Raw genomic sequence first — 22,033 nt, 5'->3', positions numbered from 1 at the left:
ATTTATTGCTGTCCTTCAGTCTCTTGCTTTATTCTGAGTTTGTTTAGGAGGTCATTATCAAGGAGACATGAAGAACTTGTAGGCCGTTGAAGGAGCTGTATGAATCTGGGATATGTTTTGTTCAACCCTGTTGTTTTGTTACATCTCAGCTATTTGTGAAACACTTCTTTTTAACTGAACATAACCCTCAACTAGCATTAACTAAAATTATTTATATGATCACTTGTCATGAAATAGATAAATAAGTCCTGTGCGTCTTATATCACTAACACACTTCATTGGCTAACAATCACGTTGGGACATCCTGAGATTATGAAAGACATTTTGTGAATACAAGTTCTCACTTCAGTGGCCTGTTATTTTGCGCTCATTCTGACCGTTGACTCGAGTTGGTGCAACTCAGTTCACATGTGATAGTGTCCTTGTGGAAGGTTTGAGACATGATAGGGCCCTGCCTCTGAGATGTACATTTTCCTCTCCTCGCACCCACACAGTGTAATCCTGGAAGTGACGAAAGGTGAGATGGTGGGAGACCAATTGAGGATTAACATTTCGGTACTGGTGGCCCCATTGTAAGTCAAGATGGGAGTGTTAATGAAGTGAGCCACTCTGGAGGACAATGTATGATCAAAGTTGACAGACTTGGGCAAAGAGGACAACTCAAGTCAAAGCTTTGATAAAAGCTTCACGCAAGTGCCCAGAATATACTTTAAATATTGTAATTGCTACAAAAAAAATCAAATGGCCAAATGGGATGCTCAGCCTTTCTAGCTATTGGAATGGCATCTGGATGTGAGTTTGCTCGCTGGGCTGGAAGGTTAGTTTTCAGACGTTTCGTCACCATTCTAGGTAACATCATCAGTGAGCCTCCGACGAAGCGCTGGTGTTATGTCCCGCTTTCTATTTATCTGGATAGGTTTCCTTGGGTTGGTGATGTCATTTCCTGTTCTTTTTCTCAGGGGATGGTTCAATAGCATATAAGCCTGAAGATGTTATTCTTCAGGTCCACAATTCCTTGGTTAGACCATACTTTGGACAGAATGTTTCTGCAAGCATTATTTGCCTTTCGAGGGGGTGTGGCATGGATTTATAAGAATGATACCTGGTCTCCAATGTTTAATCTGCAAGGAGGGATTTTATGGAATTTTAGAAGGTTACAGGGTGATCTGATCAAATTTGCCAAGTTAGTTAGGCGAGCAGATTGGCTAAATTGGGAGAAACTGTTTCCATAAGTCAGAGTGTCTTGCTAGATTTTTTAAAAAATTGGACCCTTCAGGAATGAAATTAGGAAACCCATCTAGATGCAGAGGGTAATGGACGTTGGGAACTCTCTTCCACGGAGAGCAATTGATGTGTGCTCAACTAATTTTAAAATCAGGGACTGATAAATTTTTGTCAGTCAAAGGAATTGAGCATTGAGGCAATATAGAGTTGACTTAAACCAATCATGAGCACATTGGATACAATAGAAGACATGGGGAGCTAATGACCTCTTCCTCTAAGAACCCAGAGATTCCTCTAAGAACCCTGAGAGGACGACGCCGAGAATATTGTTGAGATGCCAATAAGTTGCCTTGTCACAGGAAGCAATGTGAGAGATATAGTTGTGCCAAGGATTGAACACTACCTTGGGAGTTTACACAGGGCAGTTTAGTGTCAGTGAGTGATAATGGAAAGGTGAGGGTTGGGGAGTGAGGGAAACAGAGGCTTTTACAGCAAAACCCAGAGTGATGATGTGTGAAATACCTCCACAGAGGCTGGTATCCCTTTGCCTTGGTATAAAGAGCACCAAATCACCCTTTACTTACAACTGGAGAGTTCTTGACACTAAGCCAGCTCTGAGTGAGCAAGATTTCTGACACTCCTGTTTTCTTTATCTGTCAGCCGGGGCTCCCTGATTGGGGCAGTTAGCCTGGTCCAATCAGGGAGCTTGTATTCTGAGGTCCACCTAGCTGACCTCATTATGACAACTACGATGTTAGCCTTTCCCAGCGTTCAGTTGGGACTAAATCACTGTATGTTTGCGAATGAGCTGCCCAAGAAAATAACTTTGGCGTGTGAGCACTGTTTGACTTGTCTGCTTGAAGAGCAGATTTACTGCTTGACATTGGTTTGCTGCCCAGTCTCCCACAGGCACACCCAGAATGACATGGTTTACCTGTCTCTCACCTGTAAAGGATTGCACAGCACAAAGGGAACTGATTCATGAGTGCGAGGGAATCATGAACCAGACTTCCTGCTGCTTTTGTGCTTAAATACACTAGTAATCTGTGTACAAGCTGGTCACAAGGCTAAAACAGAAGTGTACTTTGCATATGAGTAAACTACCCCATTACATCCCATGTCTATTTCAATTCACGAGATTAATCAAGCCATCAAAACACCCATCCGAATGAACTTGTGACCACAAAGCTAATTAATTCCCTAATTAAATATCCTCCTGTTTCCAATTGATTTGGCAGCAGGTCTTAACATTGTGACCAGGTTTGAAAATGTTGTTGGAAACAAGTAATCCTTAGGTTCTGAGTTGCAATTTAAGTTTTTTTTTCTTAAATGGAAGTTAAACTGATTTATATTGCATGCTGTTGAAACAAATGTTCACATCAAACTGCATTACAAATTGGCAACTCGTCCTGTGCGCAGTTCTTCAATATCTTGACGCTAGAGGAAGGGGATGAATTGGATAACATTTTTGTATCTGTGCTGGCCTTTTCTCGATGGGCTGAATGGCCTCTTTCATTGCTGCAAGCTTTTACATTACCTGACTGTTAAACATTTGTTTTGCAGAGCAGGCAACTGCAGACTTTTTGTCTTGACCCTCTTATGAATTCACAGACATTACCACCCCATAGCTGAACTCGTGTATTTTTTTGTTTTTTTGGGGTTAATTCAGCATTCATAATTCTCAATTGAATGCATCTCTGCTCTTTACCCCAACTTTCTTGGTTCTCCCACCTTATATGCAACACGTCCAAAATGTTAACTGGTGCAAATTAGTTTTGTTAACTACGATTGATGGTCCCTACGTAAATGAAGAGATGAGTGTATTGATTTGATTTGATTGACTTATTGTCACCTATATTTTGTTACAAAGAATAGTGAAAAGTATTGTATAGTGCCACCATGTCAAAACACAAAAATAAATCAAACCATAGAATATAAAAGGCAGAAAAGGTTAAAAAGTGCTCCACTTTACAATCTTTCATGCTCGGTGCTGCACCATGGGCCTGGTGATCAGGTACAAGTCCCCATTCACCGTGCCGTCATCGCTGGAAGTCAATACCACTTTGCCATCTCGCCACAATGAAGCCTCGTTGGACCTTGCCAATGCTGACGCTACAGATGCTTCCTGGTACCGCTCTGGCCCAACCTCGACTCCGCCACCTCAATGAGTCAGTTTCGGGCCTACCTCGCTGACGCAGCCAGGGTCTCGTACTGGGCCCAAACTCCCCTCCACCATGGCCTCCATGAACCCACGCTGGACTCAGACACCACCGAAAACCAATATTCTCCACCGCCACAGCGATCCCGAGTCGGTGCAGTAGGTAAGAGCCCGAACTCACCTGGGTTGCCATGGGTCCCCACTACTGGGCCTACTCGAGTCCGCACTTATGGGCTCGCGCACTGCCGATGCAGTTGGCTTGACTGCTCTCTTCAACAAGAGGTAAGTTCTAAGAAAAAAAAATGAGAAAGGTGTCAAAAGAAAAGAAAAGCTGACGGAGCAGACTAGGCCTGTGCTCAAAAGCCCCGCTCCGCTGCCATTTTGTCAGACCACAAATACTTGGCATTACGCAGAACGCTTTCTTCCTCATTAGCTGGCACTGACCAATTTTTAGACTTCAGCTCAATGGTGCTTTGAAACTTATCTACAAAGTACTGTTATAAGTTCATTCACGGGAATTGGACATGGCTAGTTTAGCCAGCATTTAATTGCCCATTCCTAACTGAGATTGAGAAGGTGGTGGTGAGCTGCTGCAGTCCATGAGAATATAAGTTCACCCGCGGTGCTGTCGGAGAGGAAGTTACAGCACTTTGACCTAGTGACAGTGAAGAAGCAGCGATATATTTCCAATTCAGGTTGATGTTTGGTTTGGAGGCAAACTTGTAGGTGATGGCGTTCCCTTGTATCTGCAGCCCTTGTTCTTGTAGGTGATGGAGGTTGCAGATATGGCGGAGCGTTCGAGTTGCTGCAGTGCATTGTATAAGATGGTACACACTACAGCGGCTATGCCTTGGAGGCAGAGAGAGAGAAAGCTGAAGATAGTGGATGCAGTGCCACTTTAGCAGTCTGCTTTGTCCTGGATGGTCTTTTTGGATCTGCATTCATCCAGGCAAATGAAGAAAGTCCCATGAAACTTCTGACATGTACCTTTGTAGATAATGGACAAGCATTAGAGAGCCAGAGGTGAGTTTCTCCCCACAGAATTCCTAGCCTCTGACCTGCACTTTGTATGATTGGGAGTAACCCTTTCTGTGTATTTTTCCCTACTTTTTTTTTTGCGGGAATATTTGTGTCCCTCAACTGGCATTACGTGCGATTCGCATAAAAATCTCGTGGTGACATCTCTGACTTGGTGGGCAAGTATGTATTCCTGAACCAGCATCACTGAAACAGACTTGGTTTTTGTTGCTTTGCTGTTTGTGGGAGGTTGATGTGCGTGTAAATTAGCTGCTTCAGATCTGACCTCTCAACAGTGTTTTTTTGGCGGGGAATAAAGTGCTTCAGTAGATCTCGAAGCACTTGGATCATGTTGAGGATGTGAATGAGTGCTATAGAAATGCAAGTCTTTTTTTAAACTGCATGAAATCCTTCAAAGTTGAGGAGTGGCTAATTGGGAGTTCGTTTTGTCTCAAAAAAACAAAGTTGCTGGAAAAGCCCAGCAGGTCTAGCAGCAGAGATAATGGGAACTGCAGATGCTGGAGATTCCAAGATAATAAAATGTGAGGCTGGACGAACACAGCAGGCCAAGCAGCATCTCAGGAGCACAAAAGCTGACGTTTCGGGCCTAGACCCTTCATCAGAGAGGGGGATGGGGGGAGGGAACTGGAATAAATAGGGAGAGAGGGGGAGGCGGACCGAAGATGGAGAGTAAAGAAGATAGGTGGAGAGAGTGTAGGTGGGGAGGTAGGGAGGGGATAGGTCAGTCCAGGGAAGACGGACAGGTCAAGGAGGTGGGATGAGGTTAGTAGGTAGCGGGGGGTGCGGCTTGGGGTGGGAGGAAGGGATGGGTGAGAGGAAGAACCGGTTAGGGAGGCAGAGACAGGTTGGACTGGTTTTGGGATGCAGTGGGTGGGGGGGAAGAGCTGGGCTGGTTGTGTGGTGCAGTGGGGGGAGGGGTCGATCTGGGCTGGTTGAGGGATGCAGTAGGGGAAGGGGAGATTTTGAAACTGGTGAAGTCCACATTGATACCATATGGCTGCAGGGTTCCCAGGCGGAATATGAGTTGCTGTTCCTGCAACCTTCGGGCAGTCCGTGTTCTGAGGAAGGGTCACCGGACCTGAAACGTCAATTCCGTTTTTTACCTTCACAGATGCTGCCAGATCTGCTGGGCTTTTCCAGCAACTTCTGTTTTCATTCCTGATTTACGGCATCCGCAGTTCTTTCGGTTTCTATTGACTTCATTTTATCTCCTGATCCTGGATGCTGTGTGCGTGTCGGTGCCTGTGTGTAGTTTAATTGTGAAAGTGAATCTTTGTTGTTCAGATGTTGGTCAACTAACAGTAATAACTGATGGCGGCTTCTGTTGTGTTTTTCAGGGCCTCTCCTGCTCCAAAACCAACTGCAACAACAGTTCAGAAGGTAGGTTGAAGACCTCCTGGGTCATCAACGCTGATGTCTGCATTTCATTATTACTAATGGGCAGTAATCATTCTCAACCAATGCACGCCTCGCGCACACCCTAATGTCAGCTTGAAGGCTCCTACTGTTGAGTATTGTGGTGAAGAGCAGGAGAAACTGTTCAAACAGATCAGTCATTCTGACTATGGTTAGAATGAGTCATTTTAGTGGAGTGTTCAGTACTGTCATTAAGTTACTGTATTTTTTCGGGCTTGCTAAAGTTGATGTTGCAACTTGTCTTTTTTTTTAAACTGATGGCAGTGAATATTGTTCTGAAGGATAAATGCAGAGCCACTGGGCTTGTGGGGAATAATTATTTGAGTTCTGAAGAAGGATCACTGGACTTGAAACGTTAGCTTTGTTCTCTGTCTCTCTCCACAGACCTGCGAGTTTCGCCAGTAATTTCTATTTTTAATGCAGATTTCCAGCACCGAAGTCTCTGATTATATTTTAGGGAACATTTTTATTTGCCTGAATTATATGTTACGTTAAGTTGTGCCTGTATTATTTACAAAGGTAGAAAAGAAATGGCTAATGGTAGAAAGTGGGACTATTAGTAAGTTTTAGTCTCCATACTTGGTAAAGGATACACCTGTCATAGAGGGGGCGCAGAGAAGGTTCTCCCAACCAACATTGGGGATGGTAGGACGGTACTATGCGGCGAGCTTGGACTGATTGCCTCTGTAGTTGCTAGAGTTTGGAAGGATGAAGAGGATTGGATAGAAATGTATATAATTCTATTAGGGATGGACAGGCTAGATGCAGGATAGATGTGTTCCTTATTTGGGGAGCCTAAATCCACGGGACATGGTCTCAGGATACAATGTCAGTTGCCCGTTTAGATCTGAGATGAGGGGAAAACATCAAACTCTTCACTCGAATGGCAGTGAATCATAGAATAGATCATTGAATCCCTGCAGTGTGGAAGCACGCCATTCAGCCCATCAAGTCCACACCAAACCTCGGAAGAGCATCCACACAGACCCATCCCCACTACCCTATCCCTTTAATTATGCATTTCACATAGCCAATCCACCTACCCGGCACATTACTGAAACAGATTTGGTCTGTTGGACTGTGGGAAGAAACTGGAGCACCCGGAGGAAACCCACACAGACAGTCACCCAAGAGTGGAATCCAACCCAACTCCCTGGTGCTGTGAGGCTGCAGTGCTAACCACTGAGCCTCTGTCCTGCCCAAACGTGAAATTTGCTGAAATAGAAGGCTGTGGAGTCACTGAATATATTCAAGAAAGAGATGTTTGTTTAGGCATCAAGGAGTGTGAAGAGAAGTTGGGAATTTGACATTTGAAATAGAGATGACCACAAGGACTGACAAATTAGTCTTAATGGGCTGAATGGCCTATTCCTACTCCTAGTTTCTACAACATAATTACTCTTTTCTAAGAACCAGCACAGACTGGATGGCCTCTTTAATGCAGCATGCATATGTACTTTATTGAATTTTTATATCTTTGTTGGCAAACAGCTTGCTGTGCAAATTCACCCAGTAGCTCACAGTGTAATCCAAAAGTCCTAGGAAAATCCTGTGGGGGAAATTGAGTTTAAATCCTACCATGGCAGATGCTGAAGTTTGGCCTCAATAAAACTCTGGAATTTAAAAAAAAAGAAAGCTAATCTAAATGGCATCCATGTAACCTTTGTGACCCCTGACAGCCTGGTTTTCAATTCCAAATTTCATTGAATCCAAATTTCATCATCTTGCTCTGTGGGACTTCAAACCCACACCCCTTGGAACATTAATCCGGGGTTCTGCATCACCCTTCTAGTGACATTAACACTGCCGTCAATACTCCTAACTAGTACTGAACTAGCTTTCTCCCCGTTTGCTTGAATTGTTTAAAAAAAACTGGGGCTGTAATGCCCTCTACATGTTAGAACAGCGGTGACTGTTAAACCACAGGGAGTGTGATTGCCCAGAAATGGTTATGAAAGTGGACACATTCCAAGTGTTTTAGTTCAACAGGATGTTTAACATGACTGATCTGGCTGGGGCACATCATTTAGTTGCTAACTGCCTCGAACTATTGAGTTTCAGAGTTGCTGTACACAACTCAAAACAAGTCCTTCTCTACAACAGCATATGTTGGGTCATGCTCAGATTTCCCCCTGGTATTCCAGTTTTCATCAGGATGATCAGCTGAAAAGTACACGCGAGCTGGAATGCTTACTAATGTAGTGATTAAAGATGACATGTTTCGCATATGCCCTTGGAAATGAGGATTGCTGATTAAATTTGACTGTTTACAGTCAAAGCAGAGAGGGAGGTTGAATTTACATACTGTCTCTATTTGCAAACTCTGGATCTCATCAAGCACTTTATCAGTTCTGAAGCACCGTCAACTATCTTGTCTGTTGAAGGGTTAGCAGTTGGTCTTCCAGACCTGTACCACCTAGAAGGCCAGGGGCATTAGATTCACAGGAGCACCATTGCCTTCAAGTTCCCCTTCAAACCACACATCATCCTGACTAGAAACTAACTACATTGCTGAGTTAAGATCTTGGAACTCCCACCCTCACAGAGCCACGAGTGTCCCTCGACCCCAAGGACTGGAGAGGTTCTATAAACTAAGCTCACCACCACTTTCTCTGAGGGCAGTAAGGAATGGCCCAACCAGCAATGCCACATCGCCTCCTGACAGAAGATAAGGACCCCCGCAAACATTGACAGTGATGACGAGCTGGTAACCTTTCCTCAGCGGTAGAAAACAAAGAACTGCGGGTGCTGGAAATCGGAAACAATAAGAAATTCTGAGAGAAACTGATCAGGTCTGGCAGCATCTGTGCAGAGGAAGCACTGCTTTCAATTCCAGTGACCTATCTTCAGAACTCAAGTAAATTTTGCACCCCCTCTTGCCAAAACAGTTAACAATTTGAGACTCTGCTTTCTGTCCACAAATGTTGCCAGACCTGCTGAGTTCTCTTGCAATTTCTGTTTTGAGTGACATTGGTTGAATTAGGGAAATCAGGGATAACTCTTCATTTCCTCTTTTGATAGAGCATTGACTTGAGCCTTCCTTAAAGACCATTCTGCTTGATCTTTGTGTCCAAACAATCCTCCTCTGGCTTAGTATCTGATTTTTGGTCCTGTGAACAGCTTTTCGATGTTTTGTGATACAGATGCTACATTAATGCACGCTTATGTTTCGAATCTTGGAGGCACCTCCCAGTTTTGTGGCCTGCATGAGTGACCCCATTGCAATGAGCATCATCCAATCACTTCAACGAGACATGAGTGATCAGCTAGACCGTATGGAGGATTGGATTTTTAAAAAATGATTTCGGGTATCGCTGGCTGGGTTAGCATTTATTCCCCAGAGGACTGTAAAAAGTGAACCACACTGGGGGGTGAATACAGTGGGTCTGGAGTCACATGTAGGCCAGACCGGGTAAAGACGGCAGATATCCTTTAATGTTTACACGGTCACTGTGAGACTAGCATTTAATTGCATTATTTTTATACGTTGAATTCAAATTTCATCTGGCACGATGGGATTTGAGAGAATTGGCCTCGGCCTTTTTGTAAGTCCAGTGACATTAACACTGCTCCATCTCTGGTCTCCATCGAGGCTTTACTCTGCCTCCCAATGAAGTACACAATGCTTACAAACCCTTATTAAATGGTATGCCCTCTGCAATGCTGAGTCTTCTGTAGTGAGCTACACTTGAATCCTGAAGTCACTGTGTGTGTGTTCACACAGTACCCTCCAGCATTGACCCCCTGCTATTGAAGAATCTACAGGTTGAGTATTATAATGGGTCTCTTGTATGTGCCTGCACAGAGGCAGACAGCTCCTCAAATTGTTAATGAGCCAATATTCCATTGTATAACCCAAGGTCAGCATACCTCATTAATCTTTTTTTGCAAGCTATGCTTGACATAGAATTTTCCAAAAATCAACTGCAGCATAAACCTGAATTTAATTATTATTTGAGTACTTTCATCTGTCCAGAACATTGACCACATCTTCGTCTGTGAATGCTGAGGTACAAATATACTGAAAACAAGCCCCCTCCCAGAATAAGTGGGTGGAAAATTGCATTTATGTTGGAACAGGAATAGGTCCTTTGGCCCATCGATCCCATACTACCGTTCAGCTCAATCGTGGTTGCTCTCCGCCTCAAATCTGCTGATGTGGAGGTACCAGTCTTGAACTGGGGTAGACAAGGTCAGAAATCACCATGGCAGTGGGTCTATTTGAAAACACAAGCTTTCCGAGCCTTACTCCTCCCTAACACTTGAAGGAGGTGTAAGTCTCCGAAAGCTTGTGTTTTCAAATAGACCTGTTGGGCTGTAATCTTGGTGTTGTGATTTCTGACCTTGCTTCTGACCTTGCCCACATTACTGAATCCCTGAAGCTTCAAAAAAAGTCTTGAAAATTTTAATCCATTCCTTGCTTTGCAGTGTGGATGGAGCTTGACAATTACTTCCACTGCTTTTTTTTATTATAATCATTGCTTTCTGGTTTCACTCGTAAAAAGCCTTGCTAGCTGGACATGCGCACACACACACACCCCCCTCGTCCATGTTAAGCAGCTCAGTCAGATTGTACACCAAGCCGTCCACCCCTTCTCCCCCGCCACAAGCCTTGACACACCCTGCTCAATGAACGTCAGCCCCAGTGTATTTCCTGTGGGTTTGCATTTCGGTAGCACCTATCACCAACTTGTGACACTTCGATGTGCAGGCCAAGCAGCATCTCAGGAGCACAAAAGCTGACGTTTCGGGCCTAGACGCTTCATCAGAGAGGGGGATGGGGAGAGGGAACTGGAATAAATAGGGAGAGAGGGGGAGGCAGACCGAAGATGGAGAGAAAACAAGATAGGTAGACATCGCTCCGTTCACAACCTCCACAGCCAGCAACCCCAGAGAAGACAGCCACACTGAGCCCTGCCGCATCTTCACCATCCCCGCAGACGTCCCACTGACTGAGGACGAATGGTCAGTCCTAAGCAAGGGGCTCACCTTTGTCCCCCTCCACCCAAACATCAACGAATATCAGTCACGTTTGGACATCGAGCAGTTTTTCCGCCGCCTTTGCCTCCACGCTTACTTCTTTAACTGGGAGCCTAACCCTCCCTCCACTGACCCCTTCACCCACCTCCAACTCAAGTCCTCTTCCTGGACACCACCCCCAGGCCTCCTACCCTCCCTTGACCTCTTCATCTCCAACTGCCGTCGAGAGATCAACCGCCTCAACCTCTCCACCCCTCTCACCCATTCCAACCTCTCCCCCGCAGAACGGGCAGCCCTCCGCTCCCTCCACCCTAACCCCAACCTCTCCATCAAACCTGCTGACAAGGGTGGCGCAGTGGTAGTATGGCGCACTGACCTCTACATCGCCGAGGCCAAATGCCAACTCTCCGACACCACCTCCTACCGCCCCCTTCATCATGACCCCACCCCCGAGCACCAAACCATCATCTCCAACACCATCCATGACCTCATCACCCCAGGGGACCTCCTATCCACAGCCTCCAACCTCATTGTTCCCCAGCCCCGCACGGCCTGTGTCTATCTCCTTCCCAAAATCCACAAACCTGCCTGCTCCGGTCGACCCATTGTCTCAGCCTTCTCCTGCCCCACCGAACTCCTCTCCACCTATCTGGACTCCGTTTTTTTCCCCTTTGGTCCAGGAACTCCCTACCTACATCCGTGACACCACCCACGCCCTCCACCTCCTCCAGGACTTCCAATTCCCTGGCCCCCAACACCTCATTTTCACCATGGACGTCCAGTCCCTATACACCTGTATTCCTCATGCAGATGGCCTCAAGGCCCTCTGCTTCTTCCTGTCCCGCAGGCCCGACCAATCCCCCTCCACCGACACCCTCATCCGCCGAGCCGAGCTCGTCCTCACCCTCAACAACTTCTCTTTGGATTCCTCGCACTTCCTACAGACTAAGGGGGTGGCCATGGGTACCCGCATGGGCCCAAGCTATGCCTGTCTCGTTGGAGGTTACGTGGAACAGTGCCTCTTCCATACCTACACAGGCCCCAAACGCCACCTCTTCCTCCGTTACATTGATGACTGTATCGGCGCCGCCTCTTGCTCCCCAGAGGACCTTGAACAGTTCATCCACTTCACCAATACCTTCCACCCCAACCTCAGGTTCACCTGGGCCATCTCCAACACATCCCTCACCTTCCTGGACCTCTCAGTCTCCATCTCAGGCAACCAGCTTGTAACTGATGTCCATTTCAAGCCCACCGACTCCCACAGCTACCTAGAATACACCTTCCTCCCACCCACCCTCCTGCAAAAATTCCGTCCCCTATTCCCAATTCCTCCGCCTCCGCCGCATCTGCTCCCAGGATGAGGCATTCCACTCCCGCACATACCAGATGTCCACGTTCTTCAAGGACCGCAACTCTCCACCACCCCCCCCCCCCCCCCCCCCCCCCAGGGGTTGAGAACGCTCTTGGCCGCGTCTCCCACATTTCCCGCAACACATCCCTCACACCCTGCCCCCAAAACAACCACCCCCAGAGGATCCCCCGCGTTCTCACATACCATCCCACCAACCTCCGGATACAGCATATCATCCTCCGACACTTCCGCCATCTACAATCCGACCCCACCACCCAAGACATTTTTCGATCCCCACCCTTGTCTGCCTTCCAGAGAGACCACTCTCTCCGCGATTCCCTTGTTCGCTCCACACTGCCCTCCAACCCCACCACACCCGACACCTTCCCCTGCAACCGCAGGAAGTGCTACACTTGCCCCCACACCACCTCCCTCACCCCTATCCCAAGCCCCAAGATGACCTTCCATATCAAGCAGATGGTCACCTGCACATCTGCCAATGTGGTATATTGTATCCATTGTACCTGGTGTGGCTACCTCTACATTAGGGAAAGCAAGCGGAGGCTTGGGGACCGCTTTGCAGAACACCTCCGCTCGGTTCGCAACAAACAACTGCACCTCCCAGTCGCAAACCATTTCGACTCCCCCTCCCATTCCTCAGACGACATGTCCATCATGGGCCTCCTGCAGTGCCACAATGATGCCACCCGAAGGTTGCAGGAACAGCAACTCATATTCCGCTTGGGAACCCTGCAGCCCAATGGTATCAATGTGGACTTCACAAGCTTCAAAATCTCCCCTTCCCCCACTGCATCACAAAACCAGCCCAGTTCATCTCATCCCCTCCCCCCACTGCACCCCAAAACCAGCCCAGCCTGTCTCTGCCTCCCTAACCTGTTCTTCCTCTCACCCATCCCTTCCTCCCACCTCAAGCCGCACCTCCATTTCCCACCTCCTTAACCTGTCCGTCTTCCCTGGACTGACCTATCCCCTCCCTACCTCCTCACCTATACTCTCCTCTCCACCTATCTTCTTTTCTCTCCATCTTCGGTCTGCCTCCCCCTCTCTCCCTATTTATTCCAGCTCCCTCTCCCCATCCCCCTCTCTGAAGAAGGGTCTAGGCCTGAAACATCATCTTTTGTGCTCCTGAGATGCTGCTTGGCCTCCTGACCTGGGGTGGGAGTGCTGGCAACAGAACCGTCCATTCAAAGTTGCAAAAGAGTGAATCCACCTTAATATTTAATTCCCTTACTGCTCCTCCATCCTCGTTCCCACTTTGTTCCATGTCTCTGGCTGTTTTATTTTCAATAAAGAAAATTTTTAATTGATGACTTTTTTTAAAATGTAGGCACTGAGAGCCAATACTTGGGTTGATGAATGTTTCATTGTGTAGAACGTCAAGTGATTCATATCTGGAAAATTGGTTTGTAATGAGAACATTCTGCACAGTGCTGCTGTGGGGCAGAAATGATTTTTGACAGCAGGTATATTTCCCAGTAGGTGTGTGGATCTAAGCCTGTAAGTCTGCAGCGGCATCTTTAGTCTGGTTCCAAATTTATATAGGGGGGAAAAAAATAAGTTCCAGGAGTTTTCAATAAAATCTGTGGGAAACCAAGTTGCAGGTGATTTTTTCTCTCTCTGTAAATAAGAATAGAAATTTTGGTTTCCTGCCTGTGGACTTTGAAGCATTACCTACACTCTGTCTCCTTTTTTCTAGGATTTTAGCGGATCGTAACCTCCTATGTGAGCTCTCGTGGGTCCAAGAGTAGCAATGTTTTAAAACTTATTGATCAAAACATGAAAGTACTTGACGGATACTGAGAGAATGCTCCCCCTTGTGGGGGAGACATGCCAGAGATTTACAACCAAGCTGTAGAGAAATGTTTGCAGAGCCCTCTTCCCTGGCTAGCTCTCGAGGTGGAGTTCATTTAGTCTTTCTAAGGCAGAAGTAGATAAATCCTTTTATTAACAAGGAGTCAGAGGACAGGGAAGAGAAGATCAGACCACAATCAGATTGACCACAGTTTAATTGAATAGTGGAGCATACAAAATAGCAGCAGGAGTAGGCCATACGGCCCTTCGAGCCTGCACCACCATTCAATATGATCATAGCTGATCGTGCAATCTTGGTATCCCATTCCCACCCTCTCCCCGCACCCATTGATCCTTTTAGGTGTAAGGGCCACCCAGCTCCTTCTTTAATATATCCAATGAACTGGTCCCAACAGCTTCCTGTGGGAGAGAATTCTACAGGTTCCCACTCTCTATATGAAGATACACTTCCTTATCTCAGTCCCAAATAGCTTATCCCTTATTCTTATACTGTGACCCTAGTTCTGGACTTTCCGAAAATCAGGAATATACTTCCTGCGTCTAGCCTGTCCAGTCCCATCAGGATTTTATGTTCCTGAGATGCCCTCATTCTTCTAAATTCCAGTGAATACAATGAATTTGATTTTTTTTGAAAATCAGGAGTTCAAAAGCTGGCAGAATAATACTGAGTAACGTTTAAAATCTCTCATGTCCTTTTAGGGTGGAAAATCTACCATCTTTGCTAATTCTGGTCTACATGTGTCTCCAGACCTGCAACAAATGTGGTTGGCTTGTAACTGCCTACTGAGCAGTAAGGAGTGCATAATAAATGCCCACTTTGCCCACATCCTGTGAATGAATAAAAAGCAAAGCTCAGCAGGCTGAATGGCCTGCTCTTCTTCCTGTGTCAGTTAGCTCATTTGGCTGGACAGCTGGTTTGCCACACAGTAATGCCAATAGCGTGAGTTTGGTTCCCACACTGACTGACAGATTACCACGAGGGGCTGTCCCTGTCAACCTCTTCGTATATCCGAGTTGTGGTGATCCTTGGGTTAAACCACCACCTTTTCTCTCTAATGAGAGGACAGTCCTATGACCTGGTAAGGCAAGAGTGGCTCTACCCTTTTAGTATTTATTTTGCACTAAAGTTTGGTTTAATGTTGCAAGGGATAAAACCAAATCTGCAACTCCAAATTAATGACATTTGGAAAAATCAAAACAGACCAACAAGAGGAGGCCATCGTGATCAGGGATAACGGGAACTGCAGATGCTGGAGAATCCGAGATAACAAAGTGTGAGGCTGGATGAACACGACAGGCCAAGCAGCATCTTAGGTGCACAAAAGCTGACGTTTCGGGCCCAGACCCTTCATCAGAGCATCCATTTGTTGAGCCTTTGCTATTCAGTTAGATCACGACTGATCTGTAACCCATCTTCACAAACCCACCTTGGTTCTGTAATTAATTATCCCAAGAAAAAAACCTATCTTTTTTTTGAGTTTTAATTGACGCCCAACCTTAAAGGATTTTCGGGGAAAGTTACAGCTTCCTGTTGCCCTTTTTTTTTGAAGAATTGCTTCCTGGCATCACCTGAATAGTCTGGATCCAACTTTAAGGTCCTCTGTCGCACCACCAAACTAAATTCTGGTTTCCACTCCCGCTCCCCCACCCTCCCACCCCAACCCAATGAGGAAATGGGATCAATTATTTCAACAGCTTCGAAGAACAATACAGCACAGGAACAGGCCCTTCGGCCCACCAGGCCTGTGCCAACACATTTTGCCCTTCCATTACTAAAACTATCTTCACCTACAAGATCCATATCCTCTGCTCCCTTCCTATTCATGTATTCCTCCAGGTGCTGCTCGAATGTTGCTATTGCGTCTGCTGCCACCACCACCTCTGGCAATGTCTTCCAGACACTCTCCACCTGTTGTGTGAAAAACATGCCTCACACATCTCTTTTAAACTGCTCCCCCTCACCTTCACACCTCAAACCTGTGTGCCCTAGTAATTGACCCCTCCACTCGGGGGAAGAAAGCCTCATACTTGGCACTCTGTCCATACCATTCGCAATCTTATAAACTTCTATCAGGTCAACCTCCTGCGTTTCAATGAAAACAGTAAACCCAGTCTATCCAATCTTTCCTCATAGCTAAAATGCCCCACACCAGACAACATCCTGGTAAATCTTTTTCTATGCCCTCTCCAAAGCATCCACATCATTCTGATAGTGTGCTGACCAGAACTGTACTCAACAACAACAAAACTTCTGAATTTCATTCCCACTTAATCTCCTCAGTGCAAGGACACTTAAAATCTTTGCAACCTTATGATTTTTAATCACTGATATCATGCTGCTTAATCCTCCTTGGGTCGGTATATCGTTCCTGGGCCTGATTTATCCAGGACTAAATGTACTGATCTAAATGGGGTCTTTTACATTGTAACATTGCCCAACCCCCCCCCCCCCCCCCCCCCCTTCCCTTACTACAGTTGCCCACTGCCCCGGGACAGCCACCGTTTGATAGTTTTCCTAATTCCTCCTTGCACTTTCCCCTCAGCTTTTTGTCTGAGCCCGCGTTTTTGAGCTACGTCGCAATTCAACATTGAATCAGCCCCGAAACTTGCAGCTACATGTTAATCGCATTAAGGTGCTGGATTTGCTGCCAACTCTTGAAACAAACACTGAGGAAAGTTTTACTGAATGTGTGTTGGGTTAACTCTCTTTCATTGGAAGTGGGATGATGCTTGTTGGATTCAGCAAAGTCGAGTCTTGTCTTTGCTCGCTCATGATCAAAGGGTGAAAATTGAGTGTGTTATTTTTTGGCCTTTGTTCCCTGCCTGCCCGGGCGGTATAGGGAGCCACTGAAACCGCACCACCCCCCCCACCCCGCCCTGCAACAAACTGTGAAATTGCAAAGCTGGTCACTTGATTATTAACACTTTGTGGAATCTAGCTGCGTACTGCAACACTGATCATGCTTTGAAAATGCCTCCTGGCCGTGCAGCACTTGAGGACTGAGTCTGTGCAAAGGGCTGTATGAGCTTTGTAAATGCAAGAAACAAGCACTGACAATGCTGGAGAAAATCTCAGGTCCGGCACTGTTGGTGGAGAGAGAGAGAGAGTTCATGTTTTGAGTCTGTGACTTTTTTTTTCCCCCCAGGAAAGAACTGCCAGACTTGCTTTCTGCCCAGGGATAATGGGAACTGCAGATGTTGGAGAATCTGAGATAACAAAGTCTGGGGCTGGATGAACTCAGCAGGCCAAGCAGCATCTCAGGAGCACAAAAGCTGTCGTTTCTGATGAAGGGTCTAGGCCCGAAACGTCAGCTTTTGTGCTCCTGAGATGCTGCTTGGCCTGCTGTGTTCATCCAGCTCCACACTTTGTTATCTTGCTTTCTGTCCAAATGTGTTTGTGAATTTTTATTGATTGTTCCGTCATTTCAGCAGTCTGTCCATTTGTCCAGTACTCTTAGTGACAAGTTTTTAAGCTTCCCACCCATTGTCTAAAATCTTATTTTAAAAAAAATTCCTGGAGAGGTGTATTTGTCACAATAAGTTTGACTGTGTGGTATTTATTGAATTATCATTCGACCAGAGTAAACGGGTTTGGTATAAGAACAAAAATAATGGGAACTGCAGATGCTGGAGAATCCAAGATAACAAAGTGTGAAGCTGGATGAACACAGCAGGCCAAGCAGCATCTCGGGAGCACAAAAGCTGATGTTTCGGGTCTAGACCCTAAGGGTGCTGTGTTCATCCAGCTTCACACTTTGTAATCTCGGTACAAGAGCAAAGTTGCTGGAAGAGCTCAGCAGGTCTGGCGGCATTTGTGAAGGAAGAAACAGAGTTAACGTTTCGGGTCCGGTGACCTTTCCTCAGAACTTTGGTTTTTATTCAATGGGATTGGTGTTTTGCTGCCATCAGTAAGGCCTGATTTATTTTAGTAACATGGTGAAAGTTTCAATGTGACGTGGCAGCAGTACTGGATACTACTGTGGGTGAACCTTGTCGCATGCCAGACTGAAATGGGTCTTAGGCAGGTGCCTGCAATCTTTTGGTGTGTTCTCGTGGAAAACCTGTGCTGGTCTTAATGTGACATGCTGTTTTTTTTTTAAATGACTGTCGTTCCCCTGGTTTCAATTCAGACTTTGATTAGGACTGGCTGAACCACAACGAAGTTTCAGAATTGAGTTGTCACTGCAGCAAAATCATAACACTTTAAAATCTCAGTTAAATTATTTAAAAAATCAGCTCCCTCCTTTTTTGTCTACTCTCCCTCAGTTCTTGCTTTGATCAGAATTTGTTACTGTGAGTGCGGTGCAGTGGTCTGTTTACAGGTATGCAATTTATATTTTTATGGACATTATAATTTAGTTTTCAGATAAAGGGGGTATCACTTCTGTGCTATCTTTATATATGCTGCAGAGTCATTCCATTAACTACTCTTAGGCATCATTTCTTGCCTCTTTTACATTGGTTCATCAATGATCCTTTTAGCCTCCCAGAGCCTATTCCCTCATTCACTTACATCACAGCTAATCCGAATATTAAATTAGCCAACCCATCTTGGCTCCATGTTCATTAATACCTTTTCCAAATAGTTACCCATTCAACTCCATGTTTGAAATATGCAGTCAATAGCTGTTTCCTTTTTAGGTGATTCATTACAAATTATCCACTTAGCCATTATAATTAAGGTTATTGATTAATGCTCATGTTGGCGAGAGATTTCTTGAGTTTTCCTTTGCTTTCAGGGAGCTGTGATTATTGTTAGTATTTTATCATAAGGATGTAAGAACTAGGAGCAGGAGTAGGCAGTTCAGCCCATCAAGCCTGTTCTGTCACTTGAAACGATCAGGGCTGATCTTATCTTGGCCTTGACTCCATTTTCCTACTAAATTCCAGAGAGTACAGCAAAACCTAAACTGCTCAATCTTTGTTCAACAAATCTTTCAAAACTTGCTTTACCCATCATGGGCTTTCTGAGAACACACCCAAAGAACAGATATGAAGCACGGGTTTCTTTTGTTTGCATGTCATTTTTGTGTGAGTGTAACTTGTATTTTTCTTTGTTCCATCCCATTCTGCTCAGGACGAGCCCCGCGAAGTAACACATACTATGCCTGTCGCATCTGTTGCTCCTCCGATGCCAAAGTTCCCATCTGCATCCAGCTCGGCCTACAACATGACGGCCCGTCCTTTTGGAGCCTCAGCGTCTCCAAAGGTCACGCCTACATCTGCATCACCCCAGCCTGCAGCCTTTTCCCCAGCTTCATCACCCCTCGCTCAGCCTCCGCCTCCATCACTGGCATCCACTCTCAATAATTCCACTCCCCCACCATCAGTGCCTGTTGCATCTCCACAGCAAACGCATGCCAGTTTCAAACCTGGTGTCAATGGGCACACGCCACCAGCCACCACTGCTAAACCGAAAATAACCTCATCCATTAATGTCCCACGGCAGCCCAAGGTGTACAACACGCCCATAAACCTTTACTCCTCTGACAATGCCCATGAGGTGGCAGAGGGACAGAAGAGAGGACTGAGAGAGGGGCAGAGCGATGTCAAGCAGCAGAATGGGTAGGTGACTTCCTGCGAACCTTCTAGAACAGCCTAGAAAGCAGGCAGCAGACACGCCTCACTCTCGGGTGACCTGAGGAAAATTCCATTTGTACTCCAGGGCATGAGCACTCATTACCAAAGCAACAAGAGACTAGTTGAGGTGCCTCAACATTTCTGTATTTTGGTTCATAAAACTGTCACAGAAGCACAAGTGATATATTTTTTAAGAAAACATTTTTAACCTAATGAAACAGGATTTGCAAATATTGATTTATCTCAGTCAGCCAGGCGTTTAAAACATTTTGTATTTTACACTTTATCCCTTTTCAAATACATCCCAGAATTTGCCTGGATTTCATTACTCTCAGTGCATGTAAGCTTTTCGTTACATGAAATTTCCTCTTCTAAACTAAGACCAATTTGAGAATTCGATGTGTTGCTGGAAAGGAAGATGTGAGATAATGGAGAAAGTAAAGTGAAGTAGGTCTCTCAAGAAGCTATCATAGAATCCCTACAGTGTGGAAACATGCCCTTCGACCAAAGAAATCCACACCAACTCAGATTATCCCACGCAGACCCATTCCCCTGTAAACCCACCCAATGTACACGTTCCTGAACACTATGGGCAATTTAGCATGGCCAACGCACCTATTCTGAACATCTTTGGACTGTGGGAGGAAACTGGAGCACCCAGAGGAAACCCACACAGACACGGGGAGAATGTGCAAACTCCGCACAGACAGTTGCCTGAGGGTGGAATTGAACCCAGGTCCCTGGTGCTGTGAGGCTAACCACTGAGCCACTCCAAATGGACATGGTGTGTCAAATGCCCTCCTCCTTTATTGTACGATTTGATGTTTCTGTAACTTTGGCCCACTTGATTTCCCGGAGTGGCAGGTGAAACTGGGTTGTGAATTTAAGTGTTTGGAAGTCGCATAACACTCCCTTCATGTCTGGTTTGCTTGCATATACTTGCTTCTGCCAGACCTCCCATATACTGACCCCCTGAAGCAAACTTAGAAGCACTTGCAGAAAATCCTTTGGCCAGGGTGGTGGAGAAAAGCCTTTGAAATGTAATTTCCCTGTTGACTGTTAGATTGACTTTAAACACACAAACACACACGCGCACACACACAAACACACACGCACACACACGCAAACACACACGCGCACACGCACGCACACACACACGCACACGCACGCACACGCACGCACGCACGCACACACAAACACACGCGCACACACACGCACGCACACGCACGCACGCACGCACACACACACAAACACACAAAAACACAAACACATACAAACACACAAAAACACACACACATACACACAAAAACACACACACACACACAAAAACACACACACACACACAAACACACACACACACACACAAATCTTTAACCCTTCTGGTGAAGCGTTAGGATCTGATTTTTTAAAAATCATATTGGAGATTCCCAGCAAAGACTATTTTCTAAAGAGTTTAACTTCTCTGTACTTTCACATCTCGTTCTCAGATGTTTGTTCTGTGCAATAAAAATCTGCTTAGCAAAGGGAGAATTTGATGCTGGTGTAACATTAGTGCAGGAATAACTGCCTAGATCCCCAAATATAGTCTGATCAGGGTAATTTTAGCTGCATACGTTACACCTGCTAACGTAGCTATAAGTTTTTGGCCTCCTTTCAGAATCTAAGCGAAATGTGCAGATAAACTAATGGCTTCATAGGAATAAACCTTTCGTTTTAACTGAGGTTAACTCTTAATTTAAACTTGGGATGTGTCATTTTTTAAAAAGTGTCATACTATCAGGGCTGCTGTCTTCAGAATTGACTAAATTTCACCTTGAGTTGTGTGACTTGTTGTGAACCTATGTTTTACGCATTTGCTTTTTTAAGAAAAGTCTCTTGTGATTTGATTTTTGTGGAAGGGATCGACCCAATTTTAAACTCACCGTACTCTTATCAGTGTTTCAAGACTACCCTAGCCTGAAATAACAAGGTGTAGAGCTGGATGAACACAGCAGGCCAAGCAGCATCAGAGGAGTGGGAAGGCTGACATTTTGGGCCTAGACCTTTGTCGGACCTTTCCTGCTCCTCTGCTGCTTAGCCTGCTGTGTTCATCCAGCTCTACACCTTGTTATCTCAGATTCTCCAGCATCGGCAGTTCCTACTATCTCTCAAACAACCCTAGCCTGAAGTTGTGTCTGCTGCTTGCTGAGTGAGCAGGATCATGTCGATCCAAACTTCAAGTCACCCCAAAGGAAAAGTCATTTTACCTTTCTCCAAAGTGAGTCTTTTAGCTGGTCTGGTCTCGAAGGTTGTATTCGATTTTATTTTTTTTGCACCCACCCAACAAACATTTTGTGTTCTACTTTCTTTGAAGCTTGGATTGGCAAAACATAAAATCCAAAAAAAAGTATGTTTACTGATGAAACGTAATCTCTTTTCTTTTCAGACACAGATCCTGGCCAAGTTAGTGT

General features: G+C 45.6%; 1 protein-coding gene across 15 annotated transcripts in view; it reads left to right on the top strand.

Moving 5' to 3' along the window:
• pdlim5a (PDZ and LIM domain 5a) overlaps positions 1–22,033 on the top strand; it is a 252,103-nt gene that overhangs the window by 140,502 nt on the left and 89,568 nt on the right. For 10 of the 15 annotated variants that reach the window (XM_059649664.1, XM_059649648.1, XM_059649741.1 and 7 more), the window contains exons 4-5: positions 5,758–5,800; positions 19,081–19,568. In XM_059649664.1, the coding sequence (XP_059505647.1) occupies positions 5,758–5,800; positions 19,081–19,568 (531 nt within the window). Of the gene's footprint in view, positions 1–5,757; positions 5,801–19,080; positions 19,569–22,008; positions 22,026–22,033 lie in introns of all 15 variants that reach the window. The other 5 variants (XM_059649954.1, XM_059649932.1, XM_059649918.1 and 2 more) reach the window with 2 other exon arrangements.

This window comes from Stegostoma tigrinum, chromosome 1 (genome assembly GCF_030684315.1).
Source record: "Stegostoma tigrinum isolate sSteTig4 chromosome 1, sSteTig4.hap1, whole genome shotgun sequence".
NCBI lineage: Eukaryota > Metazoa > Chordata > Chondrichthyes > Orectolobiformes > Stegostomatidae > Stegostoma > Stegostoma tigrinum.
Note: the sequence above shows the minus strand (reverse complement) of the source record. Positions and strands in the feature narration are given on the sequence as shown.